At 33.6% G+C, this 18,501-nt stretch overlaps 1 protein-coding gene across 1 annotated transcript in view; it reads left to right on the top strand.

Moving 5' to 3' along the window:
* Positions 1–18,501, top strand: part of LOC106055400 (kinesin-like protein KIF16B) — a 36,240-nt gene that overhangs the window by 11,774 nt on the left and 5,965 nt on the right. Inside the window, exons 8-30 of the mRNA XM_056025135.1 lie at positions 2,866–3,008; positions 4,395–4,462; positions 5,991–6,091; positions 6,400–6,519; positions 7,052–7,149; positions 7,234–7,308; positions 7,435–7,482; positions 7,778–7,957; positions 8,610–8,661; positions 8,983–9,120; positions 10,022–10,113; positions 10,206–10,327; positions 10,483–10,539; positions 10,892–11,036; positions 11,333–11,434; positions 12,252–12,419; positions 13,355–13,644; positions 14,827–15,121; positions 15,910–16,038; positions 16,125–16,207; positions 16,656–16,761; positions 16,906–17,051; positions 17,796–17,975. Coding sequence (XP_055881110.1) covers positions 2,866–3,008; positions 4,395–4,462; positions 5,991–6,091; positions 6,400–6,519; positions 7,052–7,149; positions 7,234–7,308; positions 7,435–7,482; positions 7,778–7,957; positions 8,610–8,661; positions 8,983–9,120; positions 10,022–10,113; positions 10,206–10,327; positions 10,483–10,539; positions 10,892–11,036; positions 11,333–11,434; positions 12,252–12,419; positions 13,355–13,644; positions 14,827–15,121; positions 15,910–16,038; positions 16,125–16,207; positions 16,656–16,761; positions 16,906–17,051; positions 17,796–17,975 — 2,938 coding nt within the window. The remainder of the gene's footprint in view (positions 1–2,865; positions 3,009–4,394; positions 4,463–5,990; positions 6,092–6,399; positions 6,520–7,051; positions 7,150–7,233; positions 7,309–7,434; positions 7,483–7,777; positions 7,958–8,609; positions 8,662–8,982; positions 9,121–10,021; positions 10,114–10,205; positions 10,328–10,482; positions 10,540–10,891; positions 11,037–11,332; positions 11,435–12,251; positions 12,420–13,354; positions 13,645–14,826; positions 15,122–15,909; positions 16,039–16,124; positions 16,208–16,655; positions 16,762–16,905; positions 17,052–17,795; positions 17,976–18,501) is intronic.

Raw genomic sequence — 18,501 nt, 5'->3', positions numbered from 1 at the left:
GTAGATTTTTACAGATAAACAATACTAAAAAAAAAAAGAAAATGGGCAAAAAATGCCCACAGTGGATGATTATTTGATGTAGATCTACCATTTCCTTTCTTTTTCTTTATCATAAGCTTAGATCTAGAGATATATCTAGATCTAGAGTCTAAATCTAGAGATAAAAGCTTAGATCTAGTCAATCTCGATCTACATTCTACACCTAGCCTACTGACAATAATAAATTTAGATCTAAATACTAATAATATATATACACTAAATTTAGACTTACTTGGATCTAATGATTCTAATCTATATATCTAGATCAAATTCTTCATTATTACTATTTATTTGTGATAAATTTTAGAATAATTATAAAGTTTCTTCAGTAGTCAACATTGTGGGTGTGTCTTAGACTAGCGTAGTCATGGCGACATTTTTTTACATCGTAAAAAAAAGTAAAAATGAATGTCTAAATAAAGCCAAAAGCTTCTAATTTCTATGTAAACAAAGGATGAAGAACTCTTTTATAAAGTAAAAATAGTTCCACTGTTGTTAGTTAAAAAGTTTAATTTAAAAATGCAACGAAACAAAGGTAGGGTATGAACGTCTATGGGATAGACCGTGCGTTTAGGGGCAGTCAGACCGTCTATGGCAGCGATGCCCAAACTACGGCCCGTGGGCCAGATCCGGCCCGCGACGTGGTTCTATCCGGCCCGCCAAAGCATTGGAACAAAATGTAAAAATAAAAAAAAAATAAAAACAAAGAATGTGGAAAAAATATTCTCATTCAGTTAGGTTTCTCACTCATTCTTTGATGAATTCCGTCTTTAGGTTTGGTATTCTAATATTCGTAGTAAATATTTTTTTTACTTGTAAGAACACAAGTGTAGTTTTTTTTTTCAATGACGATAAAACTAGACTGCTATTTTTAATTATTAAAAAATAACGCTACTGTCTTGAGCTAGCCGTGTTCTTGACACCTTGACAGAACATTAATGCATCGTTTGGGTGGTGTTCTTTTGATATCAAAGTAATTGGTACCGCAGTGTTTCACGTTTGTGATTGAATGAAATGGGAGAGAAACGAAAAGTGGACTCTGAATGTAGAAACTTTCAAGAAATGTGGACAGATCTTTACTTTTTGGTGGAATATGATAGTAAGCCAACATGTTTGATTTGTAAAGAAAGTGTGGCTGTTTTTAAAGAACATGACATTAAAAGGCATTATGAAACCAAACACATAAACACATATGGTGGCATTCTTGGTTTGAGCCCCGAAGACAAGATTGCCAATTTACGACTAGAGATTGGGGGATTGTCGAGAATATTTAACAAAAAGAGACAAGAAAATGAGTCTGCGATAAGGGCCAGCTACAGAGTTGCTCACATCTTAAGTAGAGCAATGAAGCCTTTTTCCGATGGTGAATGTGTAAAAAAGTGCTTGCTAGCAGTGATGGAAGAAATGTGTCCTGAAAAGCAGAATGCAGTAGAAGCTGTCAGCCTTTCTCGAATGACAATTACAAGGCGAGTGGAAAATATGGGGGTAAATCTTCATTCACAATTAAAAGACAGAGCAGCAGAATTCGAAATGTTTTCTATTGCTGCTGATGAGTCCACTGACATAACTGATACTGCGCAACTCTTGGTATTTATTTGCGGTACAAACAGTAATTTTGATATAACAGAGGAGTTTGCAGCTATAAGGAGCATGCATGGGACTACAACTGGAGAAGACCTGTTGAAAGAAGTGTCAGCCATCATAGAGGACCTTGCTCTTCCTTGGAATAAATTAGTTGGAGTGACTACTGATGGCGCTAGAAATATGGTTGGATGTCACAGGGGAATGACAGAAAGAGATATTTAAAAAGTTGTTGAGTCAAATGGAACTGAACCCCTGCGGCTTCACTGCATTATTCACCAACATAATCTCTGTAGAAAGTTTTTGAATCTGGACCATGTGATGATGATTGTGCTCAACACTGTAAATTTCATCAAATCACTGGCGTTGAATCACAAAACTTTCAAAGATTTTCTGACACAAATAGAGTCCGAATATAAAGACGTTCTATTTCACAGTTAAGTGCGGGAAAGGCGGAAAAGGTGAATCTTGTCCACTTTCCAGCCTGTACCACTCTACAAAATGATAAGCATCTAAATATGTCTTTCCCTAAAGAAAGAATGATCCAACATCTGAGGCTCTTGATGAATATTTTCAGTGAAAGATTTGTGGATTTTCAGAATTTAAAAAATGAAATCCGTCTTATTGAAATTCGTTAGCTGCTGATGTGTCAAGTGCTCAGACGGATCTGCAACTGGAACTGATTGACTTACAAAGCCAGACATCCCTGCTTGACAAATTTCAAGTGATGCAGACCATTGACTTCTACTCCATGTTACCTGCAGAAGCGTTTCCAAATCTTCGAAAACAAGCGCTAAGGATGATCACAATGTTTACAAGCACTTATTTGTGGGAACAAATTTTTTCAATGAAGAAACGGGCGAAAACCAAGTTACCTTACTGATGAACATCTAGATTTAGTGCTCCGACTTGGTGTTTCATCTATGCAGCCAGATATTCAGAAGATGGTTTTGGATAAACTTCATGCATCACATTAAATTATGTAAGTAGGTCCACAAATAAAACTATTAAAAATAGCTCATTGTATATTACATTTTTTTCTTTTTGGTGATATGGCCCGCGACACGAATGCTGAAAATTAAAATGGCCCTCAGACCAAATAAGGTTGGGCATCACTGGTCTATGGGATAGACGCTCCGCACTCATTGGGTTAAAAAATGAGAAACATTGTAAAGAAAGAAAATAGTACATCTAAGTCCATACTTTCAAAATGATACATATAAAATTGTGTGTGTATCTGTTCAGATTTATCCAAGCATTCTGTGATTACTTACGAAGCTTTGGCCAGTTTGATGAAGAAAGGAAACAGCAACAGAACCACAGCCTCCACCAACATGAATGATGTCAGCAGTAGGTCTCATGCTATATTTACCATCACCTTTACACAGGTAACTAATGGCAGCCAGCTGGGATGTGGTTGTAATTCATATTTATGAATGTAACAGCTGGTAAATGTGAACTACTCTATGATGAGGGCTTGACATCTGTAGTGAATTAATTAAAACAAAAACAAGTTGACCAGACTAATGGGGAAGGGAAGTAACTATGATATTCTTATGACTTTGTCATCATTAATTAAAATAATGCTTTTAAATGAACTGGGAATCAATATCAAAGCTATTCATATGATATATTAATAAATGCTTTAGTACTGTAGTCTTTGACATCATGAACTTTTCCAACATAGTAAAATCTCTGATGCTTTCTATATAAAACAACCTAAACAACAACCACTAGAAAACTAATATCCCAATTGAAATAGAAGACAATGCTGACATATTGTCCAAAGATGAGAGAATAAATCCAAAATCCCTCCCTTCCTGAAAGAAATGAAAAAAAGAGCAGAAAAATTGAGAAATGGAAAAGTTCTTATCCAATTTCCAGAAAAACTATCCCTATTACTATGTCTCCTGACATAATTAACATATAATATTTCATTTGACTTTATTTTTGAAAGAATACCCCAGTTTTAAATAAAGCAGGAAAGTGGTCTTGTTCCAGTTTGAAAATTATTTTAAAAACAATAGCGGACGTAATAGCAACTGAAATAGCAATAATCAGGCTCCAAACAATTGACTTAAATGGACAATTAACATTGGTCCTCAACAGATTTCCATATGGAAGTGAAATTTAGTGGATCTGTTACAAGATTATTCAATTATATGGTAGAACTTTAGATTCAACTAACTCACTCTTTAGTTCACCTCTAAAAGAATTTTAGTGGAAGTTGTGTTATATTCCATACAGAAATATAGGGATGGCTGCTGGTTGTGCAGTATGCATCTGGGACTTTTGTTCGGTTGTCTCGATGGTCCCTGGTTCCTACCCTGCCCGCTGCTATCCATCATCAGTCTTTGGAGATTTGGGCTAGGATTTAGATTATCTTTAACATCCAAAACATGTATAACATTTTGAAAAAAAAATTTTAACAAGAATTTGAGCAGGATAGGTCAGAACTGGCCAGATGTTTTTGCAACTTCCACTAAAAAGCTTTTTGTTTCTTTCATATTTTTTCTCAATGACTACTGCGATGCTATGTATGCTTAGTCTTGTGCAGATGTTAACATCTAGACCAGCATGCAATTTCTCAGCATCCTTCCAGTCAATGCTAATAGTCTTTTTTGCATGTTGCCCTATAAGTAAATATGGATATATATGAGTGTGTGCTATGTTTTGAGCTTAATGATATTATATGTAACTAATTAATGGTTATTATGTTTTATTTTATTCTTCTGTCAATTTAGTGAGATTTTTCTTTTCTTTTTTTTATGAAGGCCAGATATCTAGATGGTCTGCCCAGTGAAAGACAGAGTAAAATCAACCTTGTAGATCTGGCTGGAAGGTGAGACCACAGACAAACTAGAACACCGAAATACAAAAAAAACAAGGTTACAAAAGACAGTTTGTGTGGAAACACAAACTCAAAATCGGCTCCTGAAGTGGTCCTCCCAAGCAGGCTTCAATATTTTCAAAAAGAACATCCGAATGAAATTATATGAAAGACAAATGAGAGATAAGAATGGAGAAAAAAGGTTGTGAGATCTTGTGTAGTGACCCAACGGTCTAGCACAGGGGTTCTCAACCTGTGGGTTGTGACCCCCTTGGGGGTCGATTGATGATTTGCCAGGGGTCGCCTAAGGCCATCGAAAATATGGATTGTTATTGTCTATTCTTCTATTTCTGCATGTGTGTGTGTGGGGAGGGTCGCAACAGAGTTGGGGGGGGTAAAAAGGGGTCGACGAGCATAAAAGGTTGAGAACCGCTGGTCTAGCAGATCAAGGATAGGTGCAAGTGAATGCAAAGTTAGATGTGAACCTGGCCTAACTAGTTCCCCTTTCAGACCTTGTGGTCTATAGGGCAGATGATGTAAAGTTCATCTGTTTTGTGGCCTACGGTTAACGAGGGTGTCATGTAGCCAGCACAACGACCAACCGCCTTTACTTTTCCCCAACTAATGTCAGGTACCCATTAGAGCTGGGTGGACTCAGAGGCGCCCAAAGATTCCGAAGTTGAAAATCCCAATCTTCACCAGGATTCGAACCCGGGACCCATGGTTCGGAAGCCAAGCGCTTTACCGCTCAGCTACTGCGCCTCCCCGGCCTAACTGAAGTCTTATAATTGATGTAATTGTTTTGAAAGGCTCAATCTCTTATTCAAATCCTAAAAAAAAAAATTTAAAAAAAATAAAAAATTCCACAAATTAGAAAATGTTCAAGAAAATGCAGTTTATAAGATTACTATTCGTTTTAAATTAGGTCTAACTTATAATGCATACTAAATAGCTTTTTCTCTTTAAAAAACTGCTTGCATTAGTGATTTAAAAAATTAGATTTTTTGCTTTCAGAAAAAAAAAAGTAGCTGTTGCATCAGAACTTTGAATGGACTAAAATATTGTGATGTCGGATTTTCATTATCTTTTATAGTTTACGAGATCTAAACGGGGCGGACGGACAGACATTTCACACAAAACTAATAGCGTCTTTTCCCCTTTCGGGGGCTTCTAAAAATGAATGCAGACATAAATTTCAGTATCTACAAATTTTTGTTAGAAGTGAAACAATACTAAAGTGACTTTTTACTCAGTTTTGCATTGTAATTTATTTTGTGTACTTAACACATTTTGCTACTCATTTGAATAGTACTAGATTTCAACATCTGTTTTAAATAAACCCACAAAGTAATTTGCAGCAAAGTAGATTATGTATGTATGAATAGAAGAATGATATACATTTCCATCCTTATAAACATGGACATTAAATTCATGAGAATTAGTGGCATGATGGGTGGAGAAAAATGTTACAAACTTAAAATCTCTTCTCTTCTGTATTTCAATTATTTTTGAGTTTCTTGTCTTGGCTTAATCTTGCTAGTGAGAGAGCTGATGCATCAGGTGCTACAGGCATACGTTTGAAGGAAGGAGGTAGCATCAACAAATCTTTAGTCAGTTTGGGGAATGTTATCTCTTTATTAGGTGAGTCCATGAAGAGTTTATATTTTTTCTATTCCTGTAGAACTATTACTTTGTCTTTTTAAATTTAGGGTGGTACGAAGGCTTTTTGTGAAACCAATAATTTAGACTTTTATATTATTTCCTTTTATTTAATGTTTCTGGATTAAATGTAAAAAAAATCCTTACGACCATGACTTAATAGATGAAAACACTTTGTCTAAATACTAGCTATTTAAAAAATTTTTTTTTAAACTTTTATAAATGTTTAAAGATAATTCAATAATAATATTAATAAACAAACAACATTCCCTTTTTTTTTTTATAAACAGCTGAAAGATCAGAGTCTGGTAGCAGAGGGAAACATACTTTTATTCCATACAGAGACTCAGTTTTAACATGGCTACTCAAAGACAGCCTTGGTGGAAATGCTAAGACTATTATGATTGCTAGTGAGTATTTTTCTTATGGAATCTTTTATTGATATATGACTATTAACCCTAACCATTAGTGTTTTAACAAAAACAATGTACACATATTTTATAAGGAATATAATATATGACCAAATCAGCATTTGAAAAACTTCAAAAGAAAACATATATATTTCATGTATATATAAGAAGCCAAAGCTTGAATGTAAAGATAGTGGCATCTTGCTTCATTGAAGATTAAAGCTTTTGAAAGTAATATTGAACTGCACATTGTGTATGTTTGTAAAAAGTTTTGTTGTTGTTTCTAGAAGTCACAAAACTATTAAATAGTTAAAAAATGTTATATTTCTCATTTTATGTACAAATACTTCTGCTGGCTAAATTAGTCCAACTATTTGCCTTTCTTTATCTGTTGTTACCTGACAACATTTATTTTTCAACTTTTTATTTCTGTTCTAAAAATTGATATCAATAAATTAAAATTGCACTTTAAAAAATTTTGTTTGGACTTAATTTCCGTGTTAAAAGTTTTTTCTTCTATTCTCTCTCATAGCAATTTCACCAGCAGACGTCAACTATGGGGAAACATTGAGCACATTACGCTATGCCAACCGTGCTAAAAATATTATCAATAGGCCAACTGTCAATGAGGTAAAAAGATAGTGTAATTGTGCAATAATTGTATCCTACTTTTTTTTTTTAAGGTAATGATTGAGATGTCTTGTTTGATTTCAGGATGCTAATGTCAAACTTATCAGAGAACTTAGAGAAGAAATTGCAAGGTTGAGAGCACTATTGGAAGGCAGTGGGGTAAAGGAATTATTAAATATCTTCAAGTAATGTTGTATGTAAAATTATATATATGTTGATATTTTATGCAATTATTAGTATATTATAATGTATGAAAATTACCCATAATCCTTACTTGTCATACAGGAAGCTTCACCCAAAGTCCAAGAAAAACTTCATGAAAATGAGGCAAGGGTAAGAACTATATATTTTTTTTTAAAATTTTACATTGGCCAGTTTTGGCATTACCTTTAGAAGGAAATAAAGTGCATATAAAGAATTAAGAATCAAAGCCATCCTTAAAGCAACTAAAGTATTTAGCTTTCCAAAAATAAAATTGTTCATGTTGTAATAATGTATAATTTTCTTTTTTCCTCTTTCTTTTTAAAGAAGATTTTTAAAAATTATTTGCTTTCACTTTCTTGTTGTGACAAAATCTGGTACACTTATTTAGAATTGAAACCTCTACTACTTCTTTATTGCTGACTAGATTAAAGTATTGACTGAAGAGTGGGCAGAGAAGTGGAGTGAGTCGGCCAAGTTGATCAAAGAAAAAAATCTTGCTCTTCGTAAAGAAGGTGTAGGAGTTGTGCTGGACTCCTCTTTGCCACACCTCATCAGTATAGACGATGATGTTCTAAGTACTGGTATCAAGCTCTTCCACTTAAAGGTAATTGTTACACTGAGTCCTATGTTCTAAGTCCTGGCATCAAGCTCTTCTACTTAAAGGTAATTGTTACACTGAGTCCTATGTTCTAAGTCCTGGCATCAAGCTCTTCCACTTAAAGGTAATTGTTACACTGAGTCCTATGTTCTAAGTCCTGGCATCAAGCTCTTCCACTTAAAGGTAATTGTTACACTGAGTCCTATGTTCTAAGTACTGGCATCAAGCTCTTCCACTTAAAGGTAATTACACTGAGTCCTAGACAAGTAATAATTTATTAACTTAGAAATATTATTAATCTTGTAGAAAAATTGTGTCTGTGTCTTTTCATTAAAAATGCATTTATAAAAGTATTTTATGATATTATTATATTCAATGTATGAGTTTATAACCTAGAAGCTAAACTATTACCTCAAAGGGTTACTGCAAGCTTTCTGTTTAGAAAACATTGTTTTATACAAATGGTCTTACTTACATTGTTTAGAAAGGGAGACAATAGGGCTTCTTGTTTGTTTTAACTCACTTAACCAGTAAACAAATTACTTTCTTGAAAGAAGAGAAAAAATAATAATTCTGTTAATTTTTGACATTAATCAGATGAAAATGTTACAACTGCTAGTTTCATTCATAAATTCATTCATTTGTGTCTATCATTCAGGAAGGAATTACAAAAATTGGCTCTGAAGAATCTGAAGAAAGTCAGGATATCAGTAAGTCCAACCCTAATTCTTTTTGGCTTTTCAGAAATTTCATTGATTTATTAGATGCTTTCCTATTCATTCTTGGTGTGGAGTCAGTATCATTGCAGACAATAATGTATTTGTTTCTGTTTTAGATAAATTTGGTGCTGTTGCGGAGTCAGTATCATTGCAGACAATAATGTATTTGTTTCTGTTTTAGCTAAATTTGGTGCTGTTGTGGAGTCAGTATCATTGCAGACAATAATGTATTTGTTTCTGTTATAGCTAAATTTGGTGCTGGTGTGGAGTCAGTATCATTGCTGACAATAATGTAATTTTTTTTTGTTTCAGCTATCTTTGGTGCTGGCGTGGAGCCAGATCACTGCATCATTGAGTATGTTGGGAATAGTGTAGTATTACATCCAATAGAAGGGGCACTTTGTGCTGTCAATAATCATGTGATCAAGGAGCCAACCAAACTTCAACAAGGTGATTAAACAACCTTACTTCAGAGACAATATTACTTTTTCCTTTGTAAGCGTATAAATGAGTAGTTTATGTAAAAGGATAAATGCATGGTTCATGTCAGGGATTAATGAGCAATATATGTTAGAGGAGGAATGAATGAATAGAGCAGGGAGCAGATTGCCTTAACCAGCCATCAACCTATGACTTAGCAGACTAGATTAACAGATGGATATGCATGTGAATAATGTCATTATTTTTTCTGTTTTGAAGGAACATCTGTAATTTATAAGATATCAACATAGGTAGGCTAAAAGTCATTGCTAGTATCTCAGTTTATAAGATATCAACATAGGTAGGCTAAAAGTCATTGCTAGTATCTCAGTTTATAAGATATCAACATAGGTAGGCTAAAAGTCATTGCTAGTATCTCAGTTTATAAGAAATCCATCCTTTTTTTTTCCCCTTCTTATCCTATTTTAACTGGAAGGTTGTAAAAAAAATGGCCCCAAGTAATGGGGATAGAAAGCATAGCACTCTTCAGTGTAGAGGTTACATATTTCTTTAGCTAATTGTTGTCATGTTGTTTCTTTTCCCTGCTCCTCCCCCCCCCCCTTCCAATCCAAACATGTTTGATCAGTTAGATCCAGAATAGTTGAGGAAATTTGGAATTTCCTGAAAATTGGACAAGATATATCCTCTTTAACTTCAACACCAGTGTTTAATAGTTGACAAGAACTGTACCACATAAACTTGTAGGGAAAAAGTGAAGTAGACAGTTAATGAAAGATATAACATTAAAGATGACAATTTTTTAATTTGAATTTCATTCATGTTATAGACCTACCCATATACACTGATATAGATATGAGCTTTATGTGTTTAACTTTAGCATAGTGCATATCCTAAACATTTTTTTTTTAAGGTATGGTGATTACTTTGGGTCACTCCAATGTATTTAGATATAATAATCCTGAAGAAGCCAAACAAATGAAGAAAAATCTGCAAGTTCGAAAGGTATCTTACAGATTTGATTAGTTACCAATTAGCTAAGATCAAATCTTGATGCTGTTTTGTTTGTTATCTAGTCTTGTTGCTATTTTCTTCAGTCTTCTTCTACCTTGAGTCTTCCACCTGGTGACTTAACCACTGCTCCGAGGCTGAACATTCTGAGTCAGTCAATGTCAGAACTGTATCGGTCAAATGAAAGTCTTGCACTCAATGGTTCTGGGTGAGATTACTTAATTTTATTCTCTTTGAAAGTTTATATCAGTGAGTGTCTTGATTTAGTCATGGCTGTTAACTAGGTTTCACTAACACATAGACTATTAATCTAAAATTCTATTAGTTGTTGACCTCTGAAATTCAAGAAATTCTGTTCTACAGATGGGACATTTCTTCAAAAACATACAGGGAGGATCAAGAAATGCTGGAACAGAAAAGGTCAGTAAATTATTTTGCCTCTTGAGATTGTTCATTATTTTTATTGTTTTATTAAAATAATTTTTCTTATGTATGTACTAAACAGACAAAAGTCTAATCCATTAAATTATTTTAGATTTGTGGTCAATATTAATGTTTGGTCAGTAATTAATTTAAGGTTTGGTTTAGGATTTGTTTTGTACCTAGGTTTATGTTCAGGTTTGTATTTTTTAGTGTTAGGCTAGTATTGGGACTCATCATAGGCTTAGCTTCTTAGGATCATTCTTTTAGATCATTTTAATAAGCGTTATATAAATTGTCAGATTCGTTGGTATTTTTTAATTGTTTGCAATTGCAAACTCTGTATGAGCAGGCTTGAGATCATGGAACTAGAAGACATGTATGTGAAGAAAGAAGAACAAAGAAAAGAACAAGAGAAACAAATCCTCCTTGAACTGGAAGAAAAGACCAAACAGCTGAGTGAATTGGAAGAACAACTTGAACTGATCAAGAGTAAAGTAAGGCATCCCATAATTTCTTTGTCTAACAAAATGTTGTTAAAATTTTGAGGATCATAAATTTCCTTAATTTATCTATCTGGGTACATTGCTAGCAGGAAAAGAAGTTTTCTTATGATGGGACTATCTCAAATGGCTACAACCTGTTGTTAAGCAGATGTATAAATGCATGACAAATAGTCTCAAACTCTGGCACACTATGTAGAGAAGACGTTAAAAAAACAAATAATTATTTTAGTTTGTTTTTCTTTAATATTCTGTGTAAATTATTCATTATTTGTAAATATCTTACCCAGGGCAATCCTTATGACAATCTTGTACAGTCTTTAAGAGAATTGGACAGACAGGAGGAGGAACTTTTGGAGGACTTAAAAATCTCAAAAGATAATTTATTGAAGGTAATACATAACGTTTGTAACATTTTCAAGTTGGTTACTGTGTGGATCATTTTTAAAAGGTCTTACTGTTTTGGACACATTTAGATAAATATTCAAGAAGTCTTTACACATTACTCTCATTGAGCTAAGGATTATTAGACCCTAGCTGTACCTTTTTTTTTCTTTCAGCTTAAAAAGAAAATTATTAGTTAGCCTTTACTTCTTTGACCTTTGTGTTGGTGGTGGGATACTGGTATTTCAGTAGGCCTACTACACATTGACAAACTTTTATGGAGTAGATCTACTGCTATCTCAATCCTTCCTTGAACTTGGCCATGAAAAACTTGATAAAGAAACTAATCTCTGTGCCAGAAGTGCAATGACAGAGTCCTGCTATGCCCATGTGTCTATAAGACACAAGAAGTGTGTCTTATAGTTAAATAAAATTGCATTGCATAGTCTCATGTTCCTATCTTTTTTTTCTTTGGCAAACATCAACCGATGTAATATTTATTGTTAATGTTATCATTTAGAAGAGTTATGGATTGTAATAGAAATGGTAATGACAATGAATAAGGGATAGTAAACTCCTCTGCTATAACAATCTCATTTACCTTCTGAAAAATGTGTTGTATTGATACAGCTGTACAAGTGTATACACGTTTTGAGTTTATAAACACTGTCTTGGACATTTCTTAGCTTAGTAAATATTATAATATTGAAGTATATTATTCCTTTTCATATTACATAGTGTTTATTTCATTGTTTAAATTTTGCACATTCTAATTATTTTTATCTTGGCTGTTATCTTTTACTCATGATTTTTGTGTCTGTTTAGGAGATAGAAAATGTCACCTGGTTTCCAGATCAAGTGCAGGAAGAAGCATCCATTGTTGAAATTCTTCAAGACTTGGAGAGACAAATGTCAGAGAAGCAAGGGGAGATAAGCAGAGTGAAGTTGAGAAAGGAAGAGAATGAGCACATTTTGAGAGAGAAGAAGAAACAGGTGGGATATATCTTAGGGAACTGTAGCTTGAATGGAGTGTTTTTATTTTACAAGATGGTACAAAACTAAGTCTTGGAGCAATATATGCTTTGAATCAGAATTTTATATTTTAAACAAATTCATATTCTATTATCTCTTTTAATTCCCTTTATTAGAGTTTGCATTTTCTTTTTTCTCACCATTACCACACATGTATCTCACAGTTCTTATTAAGAAGCATTATTAGGAAAATGTCCCTTCAGTGCTACTAATCCATCAAAAGTTAAACTCCTTCCACCTATGCTGTCTAAAGAGTATCCATAAGGTGCGTTGGTCCGACCACATACCAGACACAGAAATCTTAAAGCTGTCCAAGATAAACAGTATCAATGTGACAGTAAAAAGGTCCCAACTTCGATAGTCCGCATGCCAGACAATCGCCTTAACAAACGACTTCTGTATGGGGAGCTGTGTGCAGGAAAGCGCTCCCAGAAAGTTCAATACAAGCGCTATAAAGACACTCACAAGAGCTCCTTTAAGGAATGCGATATCGACATTCACGGCTGGGAAGCACTAGCTCTCAATTGCTCCTCGAGGTGTGAAGCTGTGAGTCTCTGAGTCTCAAGATTTAAAGCAAGTTGAGTAGCCAGGGTGAAAGAGCGCCGAACCAACAAAAAGCTGAGAGAAGAAGCAGGCCTATCTGCAACTGACCAAACCCACCCATGCCACGTGTGCGGCCGGCTTTTTTAAAGTGAGTATTGGACTTTACAGTCATTTCGAGTCCATAGGAAATGAGAAATGTGCTCATCTTCGATCAGGAAGGTGGAGCTATATACTAATCAATGTGTCTAATTCATCTGAGAAGCATGCTGCAAGCTGAGAAATGTTGAAATTAAAAAAGAATGTATTTTAATTATGACATAATATATGTATGTGTATTTCTATTTCTGTTCCAGCTAGAACAAGCTATTGTGAATGAAGAATGTGCTGTTCAAACACTGAAAACAGACTATGAGACTGAGGAGAGACAACTGCTTTCAACCAATTCTAACCTTCTGCTGGAAACTCAGGACCTCAACATCAGAGCCTCTGAGCTCAGGGCACAACATGATGACATTGAAGAGGAAAACAGGAAAAGATGGAAAGAAGAGTTGGAGGCTTTGAATGAGCATGCATTAAAGATAGAAGAGGCCTGGAATGATCTTAAAGAACATGAAACTCAGTGTAAAAACAGGCTGCAGACCTGGTGGGTAGTGTGATAATAATTATTCCCTAAAAAATAAGTTCACTATATTCTATTAAGTAAAAAATCCTACAGGGGATATGGGGAAACAGTTTCTGAACCCTGTACATTGGTGTAGACATTTAAATCTTCTAACTCTAAGACAACCTACTGAAGAAGATTATATTCAGATTATAGGAAAAGTAAGAAAAGTTACTTTACAATTTCAAAATACTCGTAATTGTATGTAGACAAAAACTGATCTTGTTAGCTTCGAATAGTCAGCCCATTTAGCCTAAGCCAAATTAAAAAAAAAATGTACTTAGCTATTGGGTGTATTATCAAGACTCTATAAAATGCAGTGAACTAGTTAGCTGACCATGTCAGTTTTTTGTTTTTTTTAAAGGGGCTAACAATTATGCTTGTTACTATCCCAGGCCCCTGACAGATGACTTCTACTCAAAATGAAAAACAGGAAAAGTTAAAATGCTTAATACAATGAAAAAATATGTACAATGAATAAATGATAATGATGACTTAAGATGTAAATATTATGATTAATTGTGAACATGAACCTCTCATTGGCATGCAATGATGCAGTATATATATATACACAATGCACCTAGCAAGCAGTACAATTAATTACATAATGCTTAACTCCACACGTTGTGACAAGCACAGATCTCATTCTCTGACACTAGCATAAAACTCGTTCAAGACTTTCTCTCTATGAAATATAAACTAAGCAATAACTAATAAGAGCCAACTTATTCTTAATAGGGCAAACAGTATTGGTCATTGCGACCCAAAAACCAACTTCACTGATCATTCAAGACCCAAGATACCAAATATCATCACTAGGTGAATGGAGTCAATGAATACAATAAATATAAAATGTGATATACAAAATAATATGTATTTCTAATGCTCCATCTTTAACTGTTCAGACTGTTAACTAAGACCTATCTTCTACAGAATACACCATACACCTAGATGCTAGTTACTGAAAATAACAGCATAGGGAATAAGACAAAGTACTGTTGTTCTGTGACATTATTTGATATTTTAATGCGAGTTAGACTTATCTAAAAAGAAACAAGACATAAATATGTATGAAAGTTGTGTTATTACCAGTTTAAAAGACTCTACTTACGCTTTTTATTTTAATTGAATTGAAACAACAAATGTCTTTAATGTATTTAATAGTTGTGAGACTGGTCAAGAGAAATCTGAAATAGAGGATGAATTCCATCAGCTCCTGCAGGCCCGAAGTCTGCTCCAGAAGGAAGAGAAGAGCTTCAGTCAACACCAGCAGGAAGAGATGGCCAGAGTGGAGAGGGAGATAGAGACTTGGGAGAAGCAGAGGCAGGCTGAGCTGGATGCTCTGGAAGTGGCAAGGCAACAGTTGCTGTGGCAGCACAGTGACAATCTACAGCAGCTGTCCAGGGAGATGGAGGAAAAACAAGTCAAAGTGGAAGAAATGAAGGAGGCTCTGAAAGATGTAAGTAAACTCTCTAATGAAGGAGGCTCTGAAAAATATAAGTAAAGTCTCTAATGAAAAAGACTCTGAAAGATTAAGTAAACTCTCTAATGAAGGAGGCTCTGAAAAATATAAGTAAAGTCTCTAATGAATAAGACTCTGAAAGATTAAGTAAACTCTCTAATGAAGGAGGCTCTGAAAGATGTAAGTAAACTCTCTAATGAAGGAGACTCTGAAAGATTAAGTAAACTCTCTCTGGATAGAAACATGAATGGTGGGGGGTCACTTCTTTTTTAATATATTAATGTTATCACATTATTATTGCTACGTTATTAGATCTTAGATCATGTCAATAGCATTGTTATATTTTGTGCATATTGGATCATGTCGCATACACACTTTGTAACATCTTTGGCTGTGTTAAACTGCATGAAAACAGTTTTCTTTGGTTTTAATACAAGAAAATACTCTTTTTTTTCTTAATAGCCATTCAAACTGAACATGTTTTGGTCTTCAGAAGCAACAGATTAACTTTACAAAAAAAAGTATACTGAAAAGTATTTATTACATTGAAATGCTAAAATCAAAATTAACTTGTTTGGGAAACTGAAACATCTTCAAAATAAGACATTTTGTCAGGAATGTTTACATTAAGGTTTAGAGTTGTGAATTTAAGTTCATTGATTAGCAGTTGCATTCATTTATGAATGGTTGTACTGAAAAGACTGTCTCAGACTTCAAATTGGGTTAAATACAAAGTTAAATTTGTTTTGTGAAGTGATAACATTTGTTTCTTTTGTTCTGTCCAGATGGATATCAAACTAAGTGACTCTGACCCGGAAGTTCTTCAGTTGGAGAATGAACTCAACTTACTGGCTGGAGAACGGGAAGAAATGGAAAGAAAGACAGAAGAAAAAGAAAAGCAAAGAAAAAATAGAGTAATATGAACAAAATTTCTATAACTGAATAATTTATTCTTAAAAATTAAACTTTTTCAGAAATAACATGTTTTATTTTTCTTTAGATAGAAGAACTTGAAGCAGAAATTGAATCATTAGAAGATATGTACAAAGTAAATCTGGATGAAATTCAGAAAGAAAGATTAAGGTGAACACATATTAGTTTTGTATCATCCGCTGAACAGAAAACATTGAGGAATATCTTGTATTTTAGCTTCAGCAAATAATCGTTCATTAAATATAAAAAATATAAAGTTTTCAATTAACTAAAATTGATAAGAGTAATCCTTTGGCAGTTAAATGTGTGTTTCATTATTTTTATAATTGGAAATTATTAAAATAAATAAAAAATCTTGTGATGCAGGAAATTAGTAAGCACTTACCTTTTAAAATCTAGACATTCTGAATAGTACAAAATGTATTCTGTCTTACTCACTACTCCAGCACAGCCACTGGAGCTGCCATGTCAGGTTTGAGGTGTATGCCACAAAGATTACTGTTCTAGTGTGTCATTTATTTACTATTGCTGACATAATTATTTCCATTAGGCAGAGTGTTTGAAAGTATAATACATTACTTACAACTTTATTGTTCAGATTGGTTGGCCTTCAAGAAGAAGTGCTGAAAAAAATTGGAATCAATGAGAAGTGTAGTACTGAGCAACTTGAAGAACATAGGGAACAGCTCATAGAAAGAAAGAAGGTGGTTACATTAATTTCTCAAATTATTTTTTTTCTTTTCTTTTTTAGAATTTGTTTCTGTAAAGAAGACACATTTTCTCATGTTTTTAACTGACTCAACAAGTTTTTTTTTAATTGTTGAATTTATTGACTAAACTATATTCAGGAACTTGAGGATCTGAAAGAGAAATTAGAGTTCTCTGCCCAGCAACTGGAAGCCAGACAAAGAGAGTTTGAGGAAGAAAGAGACAGACAGCTGGACACAATTGAGTTTGAGAAACTGAAGCTCATGGACATGGAGAGACAAGACAGGTAGAGAACATTAACACAACAAAATGGTTTAAATATCCATGCTGGCGGAATTGTACAACTAAAAATCAATGATTATAATCAGTCCATTAAGAAGTATTTTTGAATTTTAAGTTGCACATTTTATATATAAAAGGGCCTTTAGTTGTAAATAATATGTAAATATTAACTCTACCCTCCCTGAGTCCCTAAACCTGCTTAAATCTGTCTCTAATGCCCTAGAGCCATGACTCACATTCTCTTAGTATCTTTCTGGCTTTTAGATCAAGACTTTTCTTATCAATCCAGCTCTGCTGTCTCTTTCAGTTGAAGTAAAAACTTTCTGTTTAATAAAATATTGACTTTTCAGATTATAAATCAACCAAAATATTTACAAACCAACTTTAGGCTTATAACAAGCCTATACCTATTGTTAAGTTGTCTAGTTCATATTAATTGCAATTTTTCAGAAATTTTTCACAAATCCACACCAGTTCAATGTAAATACATGGGCAATGGATAAACATGTGGTTTTATTATGATAGATTATTTTAAAATTTTGACACATTTTCTTTTTGCATGGTGGTCTGGTGGACTCCACTAACATTATAACAACATTGTCTGCCTCTGATCTTCCTTCTCATGTCTTAGTTGTTTAACAGTTGTGTTCACATTGTCTGAGAATTGTTTTATATTTATTTCCCAATTAGATCAGGCCAACCATTTTTTTTTGTTTATTTTTTTTTTTTTTATAAAATCGGTTATTAGGTTGAACAGCTTGGTGGAACAGGAAGTCAAGTGCCGTCTCTTTGAAGAAAAGTTAGAGCGTGAGAGACTACGCAAGATTGAACGAGAGAAAGACAAACTAGAAAGAGAAAAAGAAATCCAGAGATTGAAAAATATGCATCAAAAAGAAATAGATGAACTCAAAGCAAGGCTGGATATTAGGTAAGAAATAGAGGAACTTACAAATACATTCAGATACTAGATGAGATATATATGTTCTTCAATATGTGGGGATATAGTTTGAAAATAGAGGAACTTACAAATACATTCAGATACTAGATGAGATATATATGTTCTTCAATATGTGGGGATATAGTTTGAAAATAGAGGAACTTACAAATACATTAAGATACTAGATGAGATGTATATGTTCTTCAATATGTTGGGATATTAGGTTGAAAATAGAGGAACTTACAAATACATTAAGATACTAGATGAGATATATATGTTCTTAAATATGTGGGGATATAGGTTGAAAATAGAGGAACTTACAAATACATTAAGATACTAGATGAGATATATATGTTCTTAAATATGTGGGGATATTACATAAGAAATAGAGGAACTCAAAAATGTGTTTGAATATTAGGTAAGATGGACTTACATATATGTTGGTATGTTGTGTATGGAATAGATTTAACAAAAGGTTAGGATAATATTGTACAATGAGCTTTGTTGGTTAAAAATA

This window comes from Biomphalaria glabrata, chromosome 3, assembly GCF_947242115.1.
Source record: "Biomphalaria glabrata chromosome 3, xgBioGlab47.1, whole genome shotgun sequence".
Classification (NCBI taxonomy): domain Eukaryota; kingdom Metazoa; phylum Mollusca; class Gastropoda; family Planorbidae; genus Biomphalaria; species Biomphalaria glabrata.
This window is presented reverse-complemented; position numbering and strand designations above follow the sequence as displayed.